We start from the raw sequence: 19,590 nt of genomic DNA on the forward strand, positions 1-19,590 counted from the left end.
GGAAAGTGTTTTCCAAAGCAATGTATCCTTTCTTTATATTCATTCTCCCTCAGTGATGCTATTTATTTGTTTCAAAGAACACAATAAAATATAAATTGTTTTTTACTTATTATTTGTCTACAGCTAGGAAAGACAGGTGTAGCTGATTGCCAATTTTTCAGTATATCTCCTACTTGTGATTGCTGGAGGTTTCTAGAATCCTGCTACAATTCTTCTTGACTGTCAGATTCTACACTATAACGGCAATTGGAAACTGATCATTTCTTTGCTGGAATGTAAATGTGCAGCCAGCCATCAGAAAGACAGAATATTTGTTGCCTCAAATTTCATGAGGCCTTTTCTGGAAGCACAGCATGGTCTCCAGTGCATTTACATCACTAATATTCACTGGGATTGTAATTAATCACATACAGTCTCCCCTTTTTTTGTGGGTTATTTTTTTACTCATAAGACTGAAAGATGATTTTTTTTTTTTACTTTTGGGAATCAAAAACCTGCCTAGACCATTTTACAGAAGGTCACCATAACGGCTTATATTAACAATCAACCAAAAAGCAAACTGAATATTCATTCACTCTCTCATTTCTGCTATTTCTGCTATTTTGTTTGTCTGACTTTAACTATTTTTTACAGCTACCGCTTTAAGACACTACAAAAACCAATGGTCCACTCAACACAGTGAAAAGACAAACTTGATACAAATATACCAAACAAGGAATAGGAGAAAAGACTATTTTTAAAACAGGTTTTGCCAAAACACCCTCAGAGTCAGCTGGCCGAAATGGTGAAAAAAGCCAATGGTGCAGAATGTCCAACGGACCTTTCCCACCTCTTCTCTGCACAATAATGGCATCTACTATACCGTAACTTCTTAACCTAGCACATTACTTTTATTAGTACCAGATAAGTAATGAACAGACTTCACAGGCTATGTGACATATAACTTACAGTCAAAATGCTTGAAAATTAAAGGCCAACTCCAGAGCTTTATGGCATGTCTACATAGCTTTGTCTGACCAGAGCGTAGAAAGTAATTTCTCGTTTTACATGACTGGACAAAGAAAAATGTGGAGTTCCTGGGCTTCAATGTCAATGCTACCTCTACCTTCAGCATCCCAGGGCTGTGCACCTGGAGCCTGAGAGCACAAATGCTGGCAGGGAAAGAGCTCCCTCCTAAGCATTGTTCTTTAATACACACCTGCTAGATTCTGTTAGGTGTGAAGTCCATATTAAAATTCACAGTTAAAATTAACAATTAAACACTTACCACAGTATCAAATTGTATCCAATGTACCTCATTGCTAGAGCTGATCCTGGACTGCTGCGTTTGCAAGGCGTAAGGAAAAGAGCTGACCTGAAGAACAAGGAGGTTGAATGCTTCAAGGACCTCCCTGCAATTAATAACTCTATCAGCCAGACCATGACTAGGCTCACCATGTGACAGGGAACTTGAAATGGCACTGCAGAAATAAGAATGCAAAGAATTGCCTTACTGACATCCTGAGATTCAACGGATCACTCTCTTCCCGCAGAAAAATCTCCTAAGGACCATGGCACTGAGAATCACAACTTAAAAAACTCTTTGGAAGAGTGAAAGATGTCAAACCCATCTGAGTGTTTTCTGTGGGTAGACTCAGGCAGCAGGCGAAAAAAACTAAACAGAGGACCAAAATCTGCTGACAGTGAGAAGGTGAATTAGCGTGCCAATTTAAAAGAGCATCAGATGGAGGAAACCAAAAATAAGCCAAAACTGACGAAATCCCTCTGAGAGACTGTTCCATGAGCTGAGAGGTTAGGATACAGCAACAATTTCACAAAACCCAGTGGATTTTCCAGCCTGAAATATCCTCCTAACAGACTGGGGAACCTGATAGTCTCCTGATGTTCTGATTTCCATCCAATTACCTTTGCCTCCAGAATATTCAGGAATTCCAAATTCAATGCACAGCAAAGACAGTAACAAAAATGTGATGGGGAGGATAAGGTAGGAAAAATGTTGCTTTTCTCTATTTTAAGCTGTCCTTCAAGGAAAGCATTTTGTTTATTATAACTCTGATATTCAAATTAATCCCACAGCCTTAAGCACCATGTCTAAACCACATTCTCCTCGGTTTACTCATGGAACAAGAGCAGAATAATTAGCTTTACTTATTTCCTTCCTTTTCCACAGTAAAGATCTGATTCAGTGTGAAGAAATGTTTCTGCACACGTCCGTATGTGTTGTTCTGTTTACCCCCAACACTGAACAAATTCAACACTTTTTTTTCAGATCCTTTTCTCATAGTAGCTAGGGCATTTTTCAGATGATCCCAAAGAGTTAAATGTCTGTAAGCTGCCTTATATTAAAAAAAACCCACTATAATCAAGGATAAAAAAATGAATTAAATCATGAGCGGATTGTGAATGTGAGAGAGATTTGGGCTTGAGTAGAGAAAAAGAAGGGGAATGGGAAAAAAGACAAGAGCAGCAAAGAAAGTTGCAAAATTCAGCCCTGTTTCGTGGACTTCAGTACCATAGAACTCACCCCTACAAACAGTCTTGTCAGGGATCCAAAAATCTGAAACTAGTCTCACGTATCTTCAACTGAATCAGAATTAGTTAACAAGTGTCATGGGTAAGCAAAAAAGATGATTTCTGATTTTGAGGCACAAAATGCCTTAGACCTAGAGAAAGCATCAGGTGTCTAAGAAGGTAAGTTTTTTGAAAAACCTAACTGAAAGATACTGGAAGAGGATGGTTTTCCTTTGGTAGATTGAAGCAGCTACCTCGTTAAATCCACGTGAGCATTGTCATGAACCAGCACAAACAGCGTATAGGGATTCTGCTTCACTCGTCTCATGAAAACTTCAAATTTCGTTTGAATCTCATTGTCTAGCCGAACCACGTATTTCTCAGCTCTCTGATATGCCGTTCCATTGTCTTCTAGGCCCAAGTCCACAAGGACACCTATCAGAAAGAAGAATACAAGAAAAATCTTTTCCGGTGAGTGCATCCAAAAATGAAGTGTCAACAGTGGGTTGCCGCTTGTCTGTCAACTTAGTTAAATCACTGATACACCCTAGCAAGAAGACGATTATCCAAACGCATTTTCTCTTACAATGAGAACACAAAATCTGCTTCTTGGCTTCTGGATTTCCTCAAAAAAAGTGCCCGAAGACCTTTCAAAGACTTCTCACATTACCAAAAAGGGAAAAAAAAAGTCAGGCCTCCACAAAACTTCCAGAGCAACACTCAGTTCACTATGCTCCATGATCCTAGGTCAAACTTGCCCACATTCAGCTAATATACTAATTCTGCTCGAGTCAGAAAAAGTTATCCTGACCTTTCCTTTGCAAAAATCACAAATTTATATAAAATTGACGCTTGCTAATATCGTATTGTATCATTTTTTTATGTCCTGCTTCAACGCTTGTGTCAGTACAACTACTCTCTAGCAGTCTTTGTAATGGTAAATTGCAATCATACCCATAAAGTAGGCATGATGTAACATGTATGGCTTTGAACATCATTTAAACTAAAGTAGCAGCAACAAGCTACTGTGAAATGTGGGTCAACCATGTACTTGCCAGAGTTTTGATGAGATTTTTTTTTTTTTTTTTTTAAGTAAAGTAAAACCCCTTCATTTAAAAAAATAAAACAATATAAAAGTGAAACCCTGTTAACAGATACCAGAATCATAGAATAGAATCATTGAATCATTAAGGTTGGAAAAGACCTCTAAAATCATCAAGTCCAAACATCTGCCCAACACCACCACTCTTACTAAACCATGTCCTGAAGTGCCATATCCACACGTTTTTTGAATGCCTCCAGGGATGGTGACTCCACCACATCCCTGGGCAGCCTGTTCCAATGCCTGGCCACTCTGCCAGTAAAGAAATTTTTCCTGATATCCAATCTAAACTTCCCCTGACACAACTTGAGGCCATTGCCTCTTGTCCTATCACTTGTTACCTGGGAGAAGAGACCACCACCCACCTCACTACAACCTCTTTCAGGTAGCTGTAGAGAGCAATAAGGTTTCCCCTCAGCCTCCTCTTCTCCAGACTGAACTGCCCCAACTCCCTCAGTCGCTCTGCGCAAGACTTGTTCTCCAGACCCTTCACCAGCCTCGTTGCCCTTCTCTGGACACACTCCGGCAGCAAAATGTCCTTCTTGTAGTGAGGGGCCCAAAACTGAACACAGTACTCAAGGTACAGCCTCACCAGTGCTGAGTACAGGGGCACGATCACCTCCCTGCTCCTGCTGGCCACACTATTCCTGATACAAGCCAGGATGCCATTGGCCAAAAAAACAAAACCTGTGGTTTAGTGTGTAGCAGCAAATTAAGTAAATATAATGTCTGAAGAAGCAAGGAATGGAACAAAAAACCCCATAAAGTTATGTTAGAAAGGAAAACAAACCTGTACTTTAAGTAATCTATTTCATTCTTTTCATTCAACTAGTAAAATAGTAAAAAGCAGAGAATAAAAATACAGAGATGGACCACAACAGTGAGCAATATCAGGGCATATCTGCACAATCAAAAAGTGTGGGACTGTTTAGTTCAGAGTAGAAAATAAGCCGAAAATAAGCCAACAGCTACCCAAAACCACTCATAGACGTACTGCACCAGAAGACCATATTCAGGTTTTTCAAATGCAAATGCAAGGTATTACTAGATAAAGCTGAAAGAAGAAAAAAAAATGTTCAGCTGACAAAAAAAAATATCCTAAATACACAACTATCCTAAGGACTTCATTACTCCCAGATATCAGAGATCAAGAGCTAAAAAGGACCAAACATTTACACAGATAGTCCTTGTTTATATTAGACAGTAACTTTCTCCACAGAGAAATGCTTATGCTTTTCTGGGCACGTCAGTCACTAACAGTGAATAACAGAGGTCATTCTCAAGGGGGACATGTTCCATAACCTGTCCACTAAGGCTTTTTTGTTCCTCTTGAAGCATTTGGTACCAGCCACGGTAAGACACAGAACCCCAGACAAGAAAACTCACCGTCTCAACCAGTATTGCAATTAGCGTGCACCAACGTGCACATATTAGGCATTTAACTACCTAATATGAGAGCTTCCTGCACACACATCTGTGCTAATACATATGAGAACATATGCACAAATGTGTACCTAGAACAAATGGCACTACCAGCTCCAGGGGATAAATGATCTGAACAGCCATGTTTTGCTCATCCACTCCCTCTCCTAACAGCTGAATGCTTCTCCAGGTCACACATTCCTCAGACCTGCCGGAATATGGCAGTTTCTTTTGATAGTTACATGGCACAGCTTGGGCACAGCCTGGGCCCAGTTTATGAAAGGAAGATATTGACAATTCATCAATGATGCCAACTAATGGAGCTAATATTGGACATGAAAAATACATGTTGAAGCAACTTCTCCATTTATACCAGATTTTAAAACCTCACATAGTTTGGTTTAACAGTCTCTTTTCCCTCCCCTCACTCTTACCTGATTGTCGAATCCGTTGAAGGGTCTGCTGCACCAGGACTTCTGAACGGGGAACTATAACGATGAAGTCTACTTTGCTGAAGTGGCCCAGATCCAAGCTCTGATTGCCACTGTCTGCTATAGCACAAACCTGGGACAAGAGCTTTCTGGCAACTGTAAGCTGTGGCTGGTAAATTTGGAAGGTATCAACATCCAAATCTAGAGTGTGTGTGTTTGAAAAAGAAAACAAAACACAACAAGAAACAGGTTTGCTTTCCCACCCCCCCAATAAGCATGACCCTCCAAACAGCCTACCCTCTATTATCAGAAAAAAAAAGTAAAAAAAAAAAAAAAAAAAAAAAAAAAATCACTCAGCAGAATAAATCTCAGCACTCTGGAGAGCTGGGTCCAGATCACAAATGTCAACTTTCTTATTTTGATCAAAATGTGACAATATATCAGATGACCTCAAATACAGAGCTGCCCGTTTTTTAAATGGCCTAAGTGTTTCCAGGATTTTTAACAGTGCAGCCCATGGAAACCTCAATGGCAACGCAGTGAAATGCATTCTTAAATGAACCAACACATACATAATATGCATGCATATATAGAGAGAAAAAAAAGATGTGCACGTGTACATATATAAAAACCATATCTATACACACACAGAGCTCTAATGTTCTCCTGAAACTTGCAGTTCTCCTTCAGGTGCTTCCCTCCATCACTCCTGCTGGGAGAACCAGCCATGGGTGCCAAGGGTGCTGTGCTCAGGCCACAATGCCATGAGAGCCAGCACACCTATTAATCTGAGGAAACCGAGCCTGCATTGATAATCCTGCCAAAAAGACTCTAACATGACAGCAAGTCAGCTGGGGGTTCATTTGTACATCATCTCTGCTCTGAAGTATGGAGCCCCACTCTTTGTCATGACTGAGATAGCCGTATGCCTACATACTGACTGACAGTAGCATACGCTGCAAAGGGAAGATGAGCAGTACACCTTGGCAATAAATCTCAATTATTGGGGGGTGAAGGGGGAGCATTTATTTCTTGGGGGGTTTCTTGATTTTTAACCAAATTTTAGTCTCAGATTTATTTGAGCATAATAAATGTCAATATGACACTAGCTGCAGAGAACTGGGGGACTGGAGCTTTGCTCTCTACAGACATGTACTACAGCATTCATGTATCCTCAAAGAAAAGCATGTTCCTGTATGTCAGTAAATTTTATGGCCAACAATCCATGTTTCACTAGCCTCTGAATATTTTCAACTTGCAGATTATCAAATTAAATCCTATAATGCTATTACAGTTCTTGTTTATGTCAGTTTTTCTACTACAAATTAAATTCTGATTAATGGACTGCTTATCGTAAAAATTACCTAGGGCAAATTTGTTAATAAACAAGGGAAAAATCCAAAACTACTGCAAATTTAATACACAAGAGCTATTGTTGCTTTTAAAAGTAATAAGCCACTTTATAAAATCTTGCAATTTACATGAAAATTGGAAGGTATTTGGGGCGAAAACCTGGTATGTGTGCTTATCTCCCGCTCAAACCTGCCTCAGTGTTCATTTCAGTAGATCTACTTTGGGAGAAAGGTCCCTCTCATGGCCTAGGAAACTTACCTGTCTTTTTTTTTTTTTTTCAAGTAGATCCTCAGTAGCTTCAACCACTATATGGCCATATTTTAAAGACAAAACTAGCTCAGAATAATTGTTTGAGAAAACATGAAGGTTTAAAAAAGCACTGCTGCACATCATTTGTACGTACAAAAAAAATAACAGAATCCAAAGATCATTCTGCCTTCAAATTAATGTTGTGAGTAAGCTCAAGATTTGTCCTTCTGCGGGAGCCAGGACAAAGTACCTGGCAGCCTTCCCAATTGTATCTCCTGATCCATGTGGAGACTATAAACCACCTCACTTTCATTCAGATCTAAGACTGAGCTGATTAATTTAAGCTAACTAACATGAATCAAGAGCATACTTTTCACAGTGAAAAAGCTTTACTTGGAGATTGAATTTGCTTTGATACTAGACCTAAAAGAATCTCAGTGCTCAAAACAGCTCAGTGTATCTTTTATCATTACTGTCATATGAAAAGGAAAGTATGGTTAAAACTCTGAATAATGAAAGAATTCCAAAATGGGAAAATGATAATTAGCAGTTTTAGACAGGCAATCCTAGCTCATCTTTTGCACCAAAGTATCTCATCACATTACGCTGAATAAGACACGTCTCAAATAAGCAACTTATAGATTCCACTTGCCTAGTACTTTCAGTCCAAGGTCTTAAAACACTTTCCCTAAAAGTTTAAGCCTCGGAGCACAAGTCTATAGTACATATTATTACCACTTGTGGAAAGTGAGGAATATCAAAAGTTAAGAAACAGAAGGACATCTGGGGAGATCAGAAGAAAAGCACAGTTCTCCTCTACCTTAAGCCCAAGGTTACATTCCTTTTTGAGGTGCACAAGGGTGAGATGAGTCCACACTGCCAACGTTACAAAGGAATATCTCTACTCTGCCTAGTGCATAACAGAAGATCACATAGTTTAGCTTAGGAATTATAAAATACAGGGAAAAACGTTGCTGAAAGATTTCTGTCTGAGACTGCTGTATTGCTACATTTAGCTGGCAGTATTTATATTTGAAGGCTGGCACACTGACTGCAGCTGTGCCCTCAGACTCTTCTGAGGCACACGCATTTTGGCATCTGACAAACTTATTTCACGTCTTGTACGTAAAAAAAAATTACCTGGTTCTTGCGTAGAAACCATAGCAATTGCCTCCTGAGATGACACACACTCGCTAACATCTCCATTAAAAGGAATAATGACACTTTCCCCTCGCTGCTGTAGCATTTTCTCCAGCAGCTTGTCCAAATCATCACCTAGATAAGAATTAGCAACACCAGATTATCTGGAAGCTGTTTCAGACAAATGATGCAGAACAGTACATACACACACGTTCTCACATAGCTGATGTCGAATCCGCAAAGGGGCAATGGACTGGAGAGACAGGGAAGAGAGGGAGGGAGAATATTTTTGTCTTTTATTTACTGATTTGCCAGTTGAATGAATTGCAAAAAAAGAAACCACAGCTGAATAATTTCAGCTCTGGTTTTACAGCTAGCGGTGACATCTGATGGCTACAAAGAAACACACACTACGAAACAACCTCTAAAACCTGTGCTAAAAGCATAAATTAAAGACTCATGCACTTACGGGTGCCCTGCCATCACATTCAGCAGCATAACAGTATTAGAAATGTTTTGCCACAGGACGAATAACTCACAGTGCACGGGGGAAGGAGATGAGCATTCTTTTACATGCGGTGAATGCAGAGAAGGAAAGAATGCCTCTCAGTGGAGCGGGCAGAGCTGCGATCACGTGTGCTTTGACTGCTGAACAGGGGACACACCAACCCTAAAGAAATTACTGTCTTGGGTAGAACTTGTGTTTCTTAGGATCACTCACCTAAAGATGTATTTTTGAAATGCGATGCCAGGAAACTAACTTTCCCTGTGATGAGCTCATAACTGATCTCTTTTAAAAATTCACTGGTGGTAAGCATGCTTTCTGCAAGTGCCCTAGATTGATACTGACCTGGAGAAGAGGGGGGAAAAAGCAAGAGCAATCTTAAATACAGTGCACTATCAACACAACCTTTTTTTTCTACAGGTGTGGGGCACGCTGATCTTCAGTCACGGATCTCCACTGCATTTACCCAGTAGACTGGGAGAGGAGTCTCAAGTCTATTTTGCTAGTGACAGAAGAATTAGTTATATTGGTTTAGCACACCCTTTGCAAGCTGTTGCCTGCAGTTTTGCACACTTGGTTGACAAGTGATATGCAAAATAAGTATTTGTACCTTAGATGGAACGGAGGATCCTGGTTAAAAATGAAAAAGTAACTATCCCTAGTATGAAAAAAGTAAAACATTGACATTACCGATTTATCTGGAGGATGCAAAGAAAAGATGACTAGTCAAAATTCATTTCCATCTAGACACACTCACGCACACACAAACATCACAGCCAGTCATCAATGTGGAATTTAAAACTCAACATGAAAATTGACATAGTAAGAAGGATAAAAAGCATGTTCTGTTTTACAGTGGTCTGCAGAAGACTGTGGTCAATCCAATATTGCCACGCGTAACAGCACAGCTGTTGCACACAAAACAGAGAAAGACAAACTGACTATTTTGTCATGGGGTCACTTCAAGATACTTTCTAAGGTATCCACACAAACAATAAAGTTTCAGGCCTCTCAAGGAGTGATAATGACTAGCATACAGCTATTTTTCTAGATCCTCATGGACATCAGTAGTCCAAGTCTTCATGGAGGAATAGTAAACTGTGACATTACAGTGTAACAATACAAAGGAGAATAAAAAGAACAAAAGGGATTTAAAAGCTGGAACAACGACTTGAGAAAATTAATTCAGCAAAATTGCATTGGTATTTGAAGCGTACTGCAAATATACTCACCTAGGACTACTACACAGAATTCATTTCCTCTTATCTTTGATGCACAAATGGCAACAACATAATCTGGTAGCTTTTGCTGATGTTTCATTTCATTGAGAGACCTCAAGGTCTCCGAGATGCCCTCTGCCAGTGAATTCTGGGTAACAACCACATGCACAAGGTCTCGGGACACACTAGCAATTAACCTAGCAAGCCAAGGGAGTTGACCTGGTGACACAGAGACACACTGTGTGCTCATTTGCAAGGATCGCTCTCTCAGAGTGAACTCCTGCATAGCTTTCAACATGATCTGCTCAAATTCTTCCCTCAGGGGTATCTGGTCAGGACCTACATTGAAAACAAACAAACAAAAGAACAGTATCTCATATCAAAATGTTATTGAACTAGGAATAATCACATGTCTGTCTTGATCTGACAAGCTCCTTCGCCATATTTTTTACATTTACAACACCCACTCGTTACTCAGTGGCTATCTACCCACATGTCACATTCTTACTTTTTTATATTAGAAGCCTCTTGCCTCTTGCCCCCACCATCTCCTTTTTTTTTTTTTCTTCCAACAGTGAGGTATTCCACCTCACTTCTAGCTTTTCTGCCTTCAGAAACTGGTGGGAAAAACAAAGAGTGGGAAAAAATGTGCCTTTTGTCTGGAACAGAAGCCTCCATATATTTTTATAGCAGAAAACCCAAAGGCTTATCCTTGCAGTCTAATCACAGCCATGCAGTATGAGAAAGCCTGTCAAGTGGTCTTCATTTTGCTTTTTCTCATGCTGCATACTAGTGAACTAAGCAAGCATGTAAATAAATATGTTTAACCTCTTTTCTTACTTTCATTAAATTAGATTAATTTAGCAAATCTTCAAGCTTCTAACATTAAGAGGTATATGCAACTTTAGATCTACATTCTCCAGACTTTGTAAACTGTATTGTGAACTTGAATAGGACAACAGAACTATAAGCTATCCTGTCTTAGCATCAGTCCACTAAACTCGGCTTCAATTAATATTTTGCTCAGTAAGATTTGTTTAAATGTAATACTCAGGAACAGATATAAATATTCATGAATGCAGAGTAACAAGTAACAGTAACTTAAATAGCCAAGATCTCATGTCAGTGCCAAAGGAGACAGCTTCATACTTCAGCCACTTGCTTCTCAATGACAAAAAGTGGGGGGCTTAAATACCAGAGATAGGCAAAATGTTGGGTTTAGTTTTATGTTTTCTTTTAGGGACAAAGACAACAAGCAAAGCAAGCAGCAAAAAAAAGGGCACAGAAAAGTCATGTGAGAAGCAGGGCACGGAGTGGGTAAATAACCTATAGTACAGAATCTGTACAAACTGCCACTTGCTGTCATTTTGCCTTTTTGAGAAGTAACATATGGAGAGTGTCACCACCCAATAATAATAGGATGGTAGGACAACTACAGACTTGTAAATGCAAGGCTGTTTTCATTTTTGATGCAAACCAAAAAGTTCTGATGAGTCTAATTTAACACAGCGTGGGCATAATTCTCTCTTTATAGTTCTTTTTTTTTTTTTAATATATTTTCTTTTCCTTCTAAGAAAGCATCACACATTCTAGACCTTTGAAGATATTGAAACAGAAAAAGCAGACATTTCTTGACACAGAGACAGATCTTCTTCTGCAGAAGTAAACTCTATCCACAACAAAAGAGATGCTATATACTAAAAGAAACAAAAGTAAGCTTTTGTTGATTGAGGGAGCTTACTTAAGAGACAGGCTCTAGACACAGGGGACATCATGAATCCAAGAAAACAAAAATAATTGTACTGATGGAAAGACATCTGTATGAGAACACACAGAACTTCATTCAGATAATTTATAAGAGAAAAACCTTAAAAAATAGTTATCAGAAAGGCACTGATAAAGAAATCTTTTTAAATTAGTGAAGTGTTTAATACCACACTTGGCTCATAGCGGTCTTTCTACACAACTGTCCAGAAAAGTAATGGAACTAGTATCAGATGAGATGGAAGACAAAAAGATAGATACTGATTTCGATTGTGAACAGTTTCATAAATACATATACAGGAATCTGTCAAGGTTAAAAGAATATTTGGAAGCTTCTTTACAGAAGTGAGTAAGCATAGGATGTTCTTGACTTCAGAGAACAAAACTGCAAACCAAATAATACCATAAAATATTAATATCTGAAAAAGACCTTATTAACACAGTTATGCTTCCAAAAGCACCTACAGTTTAAGACAATGTATTCAAATGCCATCTGTTTCTGGGTAGACACACTTCACAGTGCGTCCCACTGAGAACTACTCCTCCAACCTTCTACAACCAGAACAATTGCTGGAATAATCTCTTGCTTTGAGTGTCTGAATATCCCTTCCACTGAAGACAGAGGCTTGTTCCTGCCTTGAGTCTGGATACGAATTCAGCTACTGAAGCTACAAAACACCTCTGGGTGTCACGGCATACACACAGTCAAAGCAATTCAAATGTACCACAACAAGAGAGAATGGAGAATGATATTATAATTCTAGCCAGGGAGTCAACAGAGGGTCCAGAAATCTCCTACAGCTGAAAAACCAAAACACAGACTTTAGCACTGTGTAGGATGACATTGTGTTTGTAGAAACACCACTGTGATAGTAAAAAGGAGACGACTACAAATGATAGAATGTAACCCATACTGCAAATATGGGCATTTTGAGGTATAAAAACAAAGCTCGAGAATAGTTCATGAAGAACATTGCCAAAGATAACAAACGTGAAATGTGAATAGGTACAGGAGACAGACTGTAAAAAAACCACTGAAATCAAAACACACCTCTTCATCTTTTTTTAATTGTTCCTCTATCACTGTCAGTGGAACTTATTTATAGCAATGCTATGGCTCACAATCACAGCTTTAACTGTGTATAGTCTTCATAGAATCATAGAAGGATAGAATGCTTTGGGTTGGGAGGGACCTTTAGAGTTCATCTACCCAACCCCCCTGCAATGAGCAGGGACATCTTCAATTAGATCAGGCTGCTCAGAGCCCCGTCCAACCTGATCTTGAATGTTTCCAGGGATGGAGCCTCCGCTACTTCTCTGGGCCATCTGCACCAGTGTTTCACCACCCTCACTGTAAAAAATGTCTTCCTTATATCTAGTTTAAATCTACCCTTCCTTAGTTTAAAGCCACTGCTCCTTGTCCTATTGCAACAAGCCCTGCTGAAAATATTTTCCCCATCTTTCCTATAAGCCCCCTTCAGATACTGAAAGGCTGCTATAAGGTCTCCCCACAGCCTTCTCTTCTCCAGGCTGAACAGCCCCAACTCTCTCAGTCTTTCCTTAGGGGAGACATGTTCCATTCCTCTGACGTGTTCCATTCCTCTGAGCATTTTTGTGGCATCTTCTGGACCCGCTCCAGTAGGTCCATGTCTTTCCTGTGCTGGGGGCTCCAGAGCTGGATGCAGGACTCCAGGTGGGGTGTCAGCAGAGCAGAGTAGAGGGGCAGAATCACCTCCTTTGACCTGTTGGCCATGCTTCTCTTGATGCAGGCCAGGATACGGCTGGCCTTCTGGGCTGCTAGTGCACACTGGTGGCTCATGTCCAGCTTTTCATCCACCAGTACCCCCAAGTCCTTCTCAGCAGGGCTGCTCTCAAGCCCTTCATCTCCCAGCCTGTATTGATAGCGGGGATTGCCCTGACCCAGATGCAGGACCTTGCACTTGGCCTTGTTGAACCTCACAAGGTTCTCATGGGCCTACTTCTTGAGCTTGTCCAGGTCCCTCTGGATGGCATCCTGTCCTTCTGGCATGTCAACTGCATCACTCAGCTTGGTGCCATCTGCAGACTTTCTGAGGGCGCACTTGATCTCGCTAAGTCATTGATGAAAATGTTAAACACCACCTGTCCCACTATGGACCCCTGAGGGACACCACTTGTCACCGGTGTCCATTTGGACATCCAGCCATTGACCACTACCCTCTGGATGCAACCTTCCAACCAATTCCTTAGCCACCGAACAGTCCACCCATCAAATTCGTATTTCTCCAATTTAGAGAGAAGGATGTTGCGAGGGACTGTGTCAAAGGCTTTACAGAAGTCCAGATTGAGAACATCCGCAGCTCTTCCCTTGTCCACTGATCTAGTCACGCCATCACAGAGAGCCAGCACGTTGGTCAGGCAGGACTTGCCTTTGGTGAAGCCACAATGGCTGTCTTGAATCACCTCCCTGTCCTCCATGTGCCTTAGCACAGCTTCTAGGAGGATCCGTTCCATGATGTTCCCAGGAACAGAGGTGATGCTGACAGGTCAGTAGTTCCCAGGGTCCTCCTTCCTACCCTTTTTAAAAAGGGGCACAATGTTTCACTTCTTCTAGTCCCCAGGGACTTCACCTGACTGCCACGACTTTTCAAATATCACACAAAGTGGCCTGGCAATGACATCAGCCAATTCCCTCAGGACTCTGAGATGCTTCTCGTCAGGTCCATAGACTTCTGTATGTTCAGGTTCCTCAGGTGGTCCCGAACCTGGCCTTCCATGACAGTGGGAGGGGCTTTGCCCCTCTGGTCCCCATCTTGCAGCCCATCAACTGGGGACGGGTGAGGAGCGAGGTTGCCAGTGAAGACTGAGGCAAAAAAGTTGTTGAGCCTTCTCCTCATCTGTTGATACGAGGTTGCCATTCTTGCTCATGGGGCGGGGTACACTTTCTTCAACCTTCCTTTTCTGGCTGACATACCTGTAGAAGCCCTTCTTGTTATTCTTTGCATCCCTTGCCAAGTTCAGCTCCAGCTGCGCCTTGGCCCTCCTGACCCCATCCCTACACAACCAGGCAGCATCCCTATACTCTTCCCAAGATACCTGTCCCTGCTTCCACTGCCTGTGCAGGTCCCTCTTGTCCTTTAGTTTGACCAACAGGTCTCGACTCAGCCATGCCAGTCTTTTCCCTTCCTTACCTGATTTCTTACACCTGGGGACTGAGAGCTCCTGTGCTCTATGGAAAGTGTCCTTAAAGATGTACCAGCTCTGTTCTGCCCCCCTGTTCCTGAGGATCATTTCTCAGGGGAGTCCTACTGACTAACTCCTTGAAGAGCTGGAAGTTGGCTTTCCTAAAATTTAGGGTTCTGACTATACTCCTCACCTTTCCCATATCCCTCAGGACAGTGAATTCCACCAATGCATGATCACTGCAGCCCAGGCTGCCTTCAGTCTTCACACCACCGATGACCTCACTTGCACTGGTGAGCATCAGGTCCAGTATTGCATCCCCTCAGGTAGGGGTGTCAATTACCTGGCTTAAAAAGTTGTCCTCAATGCATTCTAGGAATCTCCTGGACTGCCTACAGCTCACCATGCTGCTTTTCCAGCAGATGTCGAGGTGGTTGAAGTCCCCAGGCAGGACAAGAGACTGCAAGCATGAAGCCTCCTGGAGCTGGAGGAAGAAGGCTTTGTCAGTAGCCTCCCCTTGATCAGTCAGCCTGTAGTAGACACCCACAACCAGGTTCCCTTTATTGCTTCTGTCTCTGAGTCTTACCCATTGGCTTTTGACCTGCTCGTGACTATTCTTCAGGGACAGCTCTTCACTGTATTGATTTCTTGATGTAGGAGGCAATGCCACCACCGCTCTTTCCCCACCTGTCCCTTCTGAACAGCCTGTAGCCATCAACAGCCACGCTCCAGTCATGGGATTCATCCCACCAAGTTTCAGTAAGGGCAAACAGATTGTAGCTTTCTAGCAGCATGGTAGTTCCAGCTCTTCCTGTGTATTTCCCATGCTGCATGTGTTCATGTAGAGGCACTTCATCTGGGCTGTTGGCCGTGTCACCTTCACAGAGGAACACCCCTTGCTTCCCTTCGGGTGTTTCACAGAAGCTTCCTTGTTGGCTCCCACTACCTCAGGAGCTCCCAGATCATCTCTGCAAGACTTTGACTGTGCTGCAGTGTCCCTGGCACGCCTCTAGGCAACAGGTTTAAAATTAAAGCCTCAGAAATGCACTTATTTTGTTTGCTTTGATCTGTAATATCATTGTGAGATTGCTCAGCTTATTTCTGAAAACACTACAGCATTATCATACAATTAATAATGTTGTCATAATCTTACAGGAAAACTGAAAGGAATTATCAGATACATCTTTTCTTAAAAAAGGAGCACTTTCATAAATAGTATTCTTCATATCTGTGATCACAGTCATCTGCAAACATATTTTGTACAAACAGTGAGATCTGAAAAAATTAGGCAAGACTCAGTATCTATTTCATTCTTCTGTCTGCTTTTTATCTTTGCCTTTATCTTACTCTTTTGCAATATACTTTGGAATAAAGAACAACATTTAGTCCTACTTTCTCAAGAAAAGAAAAGAGGCTCACATGAATAAACTGTTAATTTATGTGTGTATTTGTCTCTTCTCATTGTCAAAAACTTCTGAGGCTGGCTGCCCTCCAATCTTCTCTAATCTGCTTTGATTTTACAAAATGGGATAAAGGCTACAGCTGAGTGCAACTGTCACAATTCCAAAAGTTTTAAGTTTGTCTCAATATTCAAAATAGCAACATGTTTTGATCCCCATGCTCTGCAGAATGTTTTTGCTTTTCTCCTCATTAGGCTCTTTCATCTTACAGTGCTGGCGCCCATCTTCACACAAGGCCAAATGGAAAACTATTCAGTTTTGCACGGCTAAGAACAAAAGCCAAACTAAACACCTGCTAATAAGGGAACTTCTTTATGGTGCTCACTAGACACAGCTCAGCTCCAGAAGCTCTGCACAAAGCCCACTCTAGTTTGCAGCAAGCCGAGACTTGCTGCATTTGGATTTTCTCATGGACTGTGGTTCACTGACTCGATAAGTTTCAATAAATAGTTTCTTTTTAATCGGCAATGCTGTATCAGCTGGCTACATGTTTCTCTGAAGGAAATTTGCAAGCTGCCTCTACCAATCCAGAACTGTGTCAAGCAGCTGGTTTTAATATGCAGACTCTACGAACTTTCCAGTGAAGATGAAAACCTCAAATAACAAATTTAAGCCTACTGAGAGAAGGGCAACAGAAAAACATTCAGCCCATAAAAAAATAAAGAAAACCCTCCATTGGTTCTAACATGGCAATCCAAAGGACTACTAAGGCAAAGAATGACAAATAAAGCAAACAGGTCACTAGGAGAGTATTACAACACAGGAGATGGCCTCCTTCCTGTCTGCAACAGCACTGCATCGAGGGACAAGAGCAAAGCATTAAGAACCCATGGTGAAATCTGCACAGAGCACATCTGCTCCCCAAACTAAAGGGTTATCACTAGTAGTGTTTCTTTTGAAACGTTTGCACAATTCGTACCATCGTTACGTATTACAGATGCCCTGGTGGAAACCCAGTACAGGAAAAACAGTGTGCACTTCACAAAAGTTATTTCACACTCCTCTATGATAAGCAGCATCTTTTCAAATACAGAAGTTAAAACTGAGACTGCTCTGAGAAGTTTCCCAACACTATCCTGCATTATTCTTTAACTTCTAGCGCCTTATTGTTAACACTGCTGCTTTTTACTGTAAGGTAAGGAAAAACGTCTGGACCTCCAATAAAAGAAAGAAAATGCGGTTTTCTGGTTTGCTCTCAAACTTGCAAAGAGTCCATTTCAAAAACATTTACAAGAATGAGATATTCACTGAATCACTTGCCTTAGTCTGAATAACAAATGTGGTTTTCATGTAAACAGTGCTGTCACCAAAACAATGATGACCATCACACATCTGCCAGCATCTGTCACAAAACTGAATAAAACAAAACAAGCGTCCTTAGAAAGAACTGTGATAACTGATGGTTTGATACCCTAAGCAAATGAGTTATCTGCATTGCAAATCCATTTTCACAAAGGTGACCTGGTCAATCCCCATATGGAGAGCAGAAGCAGTATCAGCCTTTAAATTCACTTCTTCAGTCTGATGAACAAAGTAGCAAAGTCACACGCACTAGATGGAGCCACTTACCTCTTGCAGGCACAAAAATAGCCAGAAAATTGGCTCTGAAATGGACATGAAGAGGGTGGGGATTAAAAAAGACAGTCACAAATAAAAAAAAGCACTTACAACAAACTGCTTACCTAGCTGGACAAGATACTGAATAGTTAAAAGTATCATATTCTCCACACTTAGCAGCTGACTGCTGGTCAAACCCAAGAGATCCAAATCTTTGTTTTCCAGTTGTGGTATCTTGTAGCAATTCACCAGCAAGGGACTTACAACAATATCACCGACATTTCCATAGAAATAAGGTAAAGTGCCATAACCTTTGATAAAAGAAACAAAAAACCCCCGAAAATTCACAATATATGTCACTTCATGACATCTTGCACAATGTATACATTTTCAAACCTCTCCTTAATGTTATATTGCAAAATATGCTGCAGCAGTGACTGTTCTTGGCATTATAATTGCTTACAAAACAAATGAGGTAGGCCAGTGATCCTTTGCTGTATTTTACAAGTGATCACACAGATCTGAAAAAAGTAACAATAACTGCATACCAGCAGGATAATAACTATTGTTATCCAAATACAAATGAGAATATTATCTATTTGGGTCTTAGCCTGACCTTTAAATACAGATTCTCCATAATATAGTGTACAAAAAAAAAAAAAATCAATGGAAGCTCAAGTACATTGATCTTAACATTATAAAAGCAGCATAAGTCACATTAGCATTGATTCAGTCACTGTGCTATTGCTGTGACTGATTTCACTTTTTTGCCACATTTCCATTCTGTTTTCATCAACAGGTTAAAGAAACATCAATAACTAAACATGCTGTTCTGTAAGGTAAAGCGCATGAGCACAGGTTAACTCCTCTTTTCCTTGCAAATGTTTTCGTTTAAAAAAAATAATTTCCACGCAGATTTTGCCAAACCCATCCATTTGGGTACATCTAGTTCTGTGCTATTAATAGCACACTGCTTCTCAGGGCCAGCAGCATTTAGCCTAACTGAGGACTTCACTGGCAGCTCTCCAAGAGCCTAAGGGCTGCATTCAGTTTGCGCTCAAGCTGACGACTGTAGGCACCCTCTTCTTTAATAAGGAAGTGTTACTCCGAAAACCATTAGAGCACCAGGCTAGAGCTTTAGAATAGGTTTCTATAGAACAATTCTAATCAAAACAAACCAGAAGAAGTGTAACCCTATCCTGGTTGGTTTTACTAATACATAGCCCTGTTAATTCTCTGGGAGTTGTGCGTATCAGGATTATCTGTACAAGTGAGGACTTGGAGAACTTCTCCATTTCTCCAGGAATGATAAATTATTCCATGGACTGTATTCATAGACATGCTCTGTTAATACTGAAGCTACTTTATACAACCATCTGTATGATGCTGCACTGAAAAGTGATTTAAAGAGTCCAAAAATCACTCATCAAAATTTTGGCAATACTACCTGACCCACCTTTGTTATACAGTATCCCCAAGTAGTTCAGCTTGAAAAGGATATTGGCATTATGAGTCATACTTTTAAAGTAAAAGCAATGTCTTTCTAAGGGTTAACCATGTACTTTATGCACTTAGTGGACTTTAAAAGCCTCATCCATTATCTCAGTTGCTTGAAAGAAACATGGGCTACAAAAGACCAGAAGTTAGTACGATTCAATTCTGATTAGTCAGTTCAAATCAATTTTCTGGTTCTCATGCAGAATCCCTGGGCTTT

The 19,590-nt window shown here is 40.7% G+C and overlaps 1 protein-coding gene across 16 annotated transcripts in view; it reads right to left on the reverse strand.

Moving 5' to 3' along the window:
- Positions 1-19,590, reverse strand: part of GREB1L (GREB1 like retinoic acid receptor coactivator) — a 149,256-nt gene that overhangs the window by 24,206 nt on the left and 105,460 nt on the right. For all 16 annotated transcript variants that reach the window (XM_075416362.1, XM_075416366.1, XM_075416361.1 and 13 more), the window contains 7 exons: positions 18,002-18,187; positions 9,946-10,272; positions 8,930-9,058; positions 8,209-8,343; positions 5,470-5,667; positions 2,766-2,946; positions 1,268-1,460 (listed from right to left, as the gene is read on the reverse strand). In XM_075416362.1, coding sequence (XP_075272477.1) covers positions 1,268-1,460; positions 2,766-2,946; positions 5,470-5,667; positions 8,209-8,343; positions 8,930-9,058; positions 9,946-10,272; positions 18,002-18,187 — 1,349 coding nt within the window. The remainder of the gene's footprint in view (positions 1-1,267; positions 1,461-2,765; positions 2,947-5,469; positions 5,668-8,208; positions 8,344-8,929; positions 9,059-9,945; positions 10,273-18,001; positions 18,188-19,590) is intronic.

This window comes from Opisthocomus hoazin, chromosome 3 (assembly GCF_030867145.1).
Source record: "Opisthocomus hoazin isolate bOpiHoa1 chromosome 3, bOpiHoa1.hap1, whole genome shotgun sequence".
Classification (NCBI taxonomy): domain Eukaryota; kingdom Metazoa; phylum Chordata; class Aves; order Opisthocomiformes; family Opisthocomidae; genus Opisthocomus; species Opisthocomus hoazin.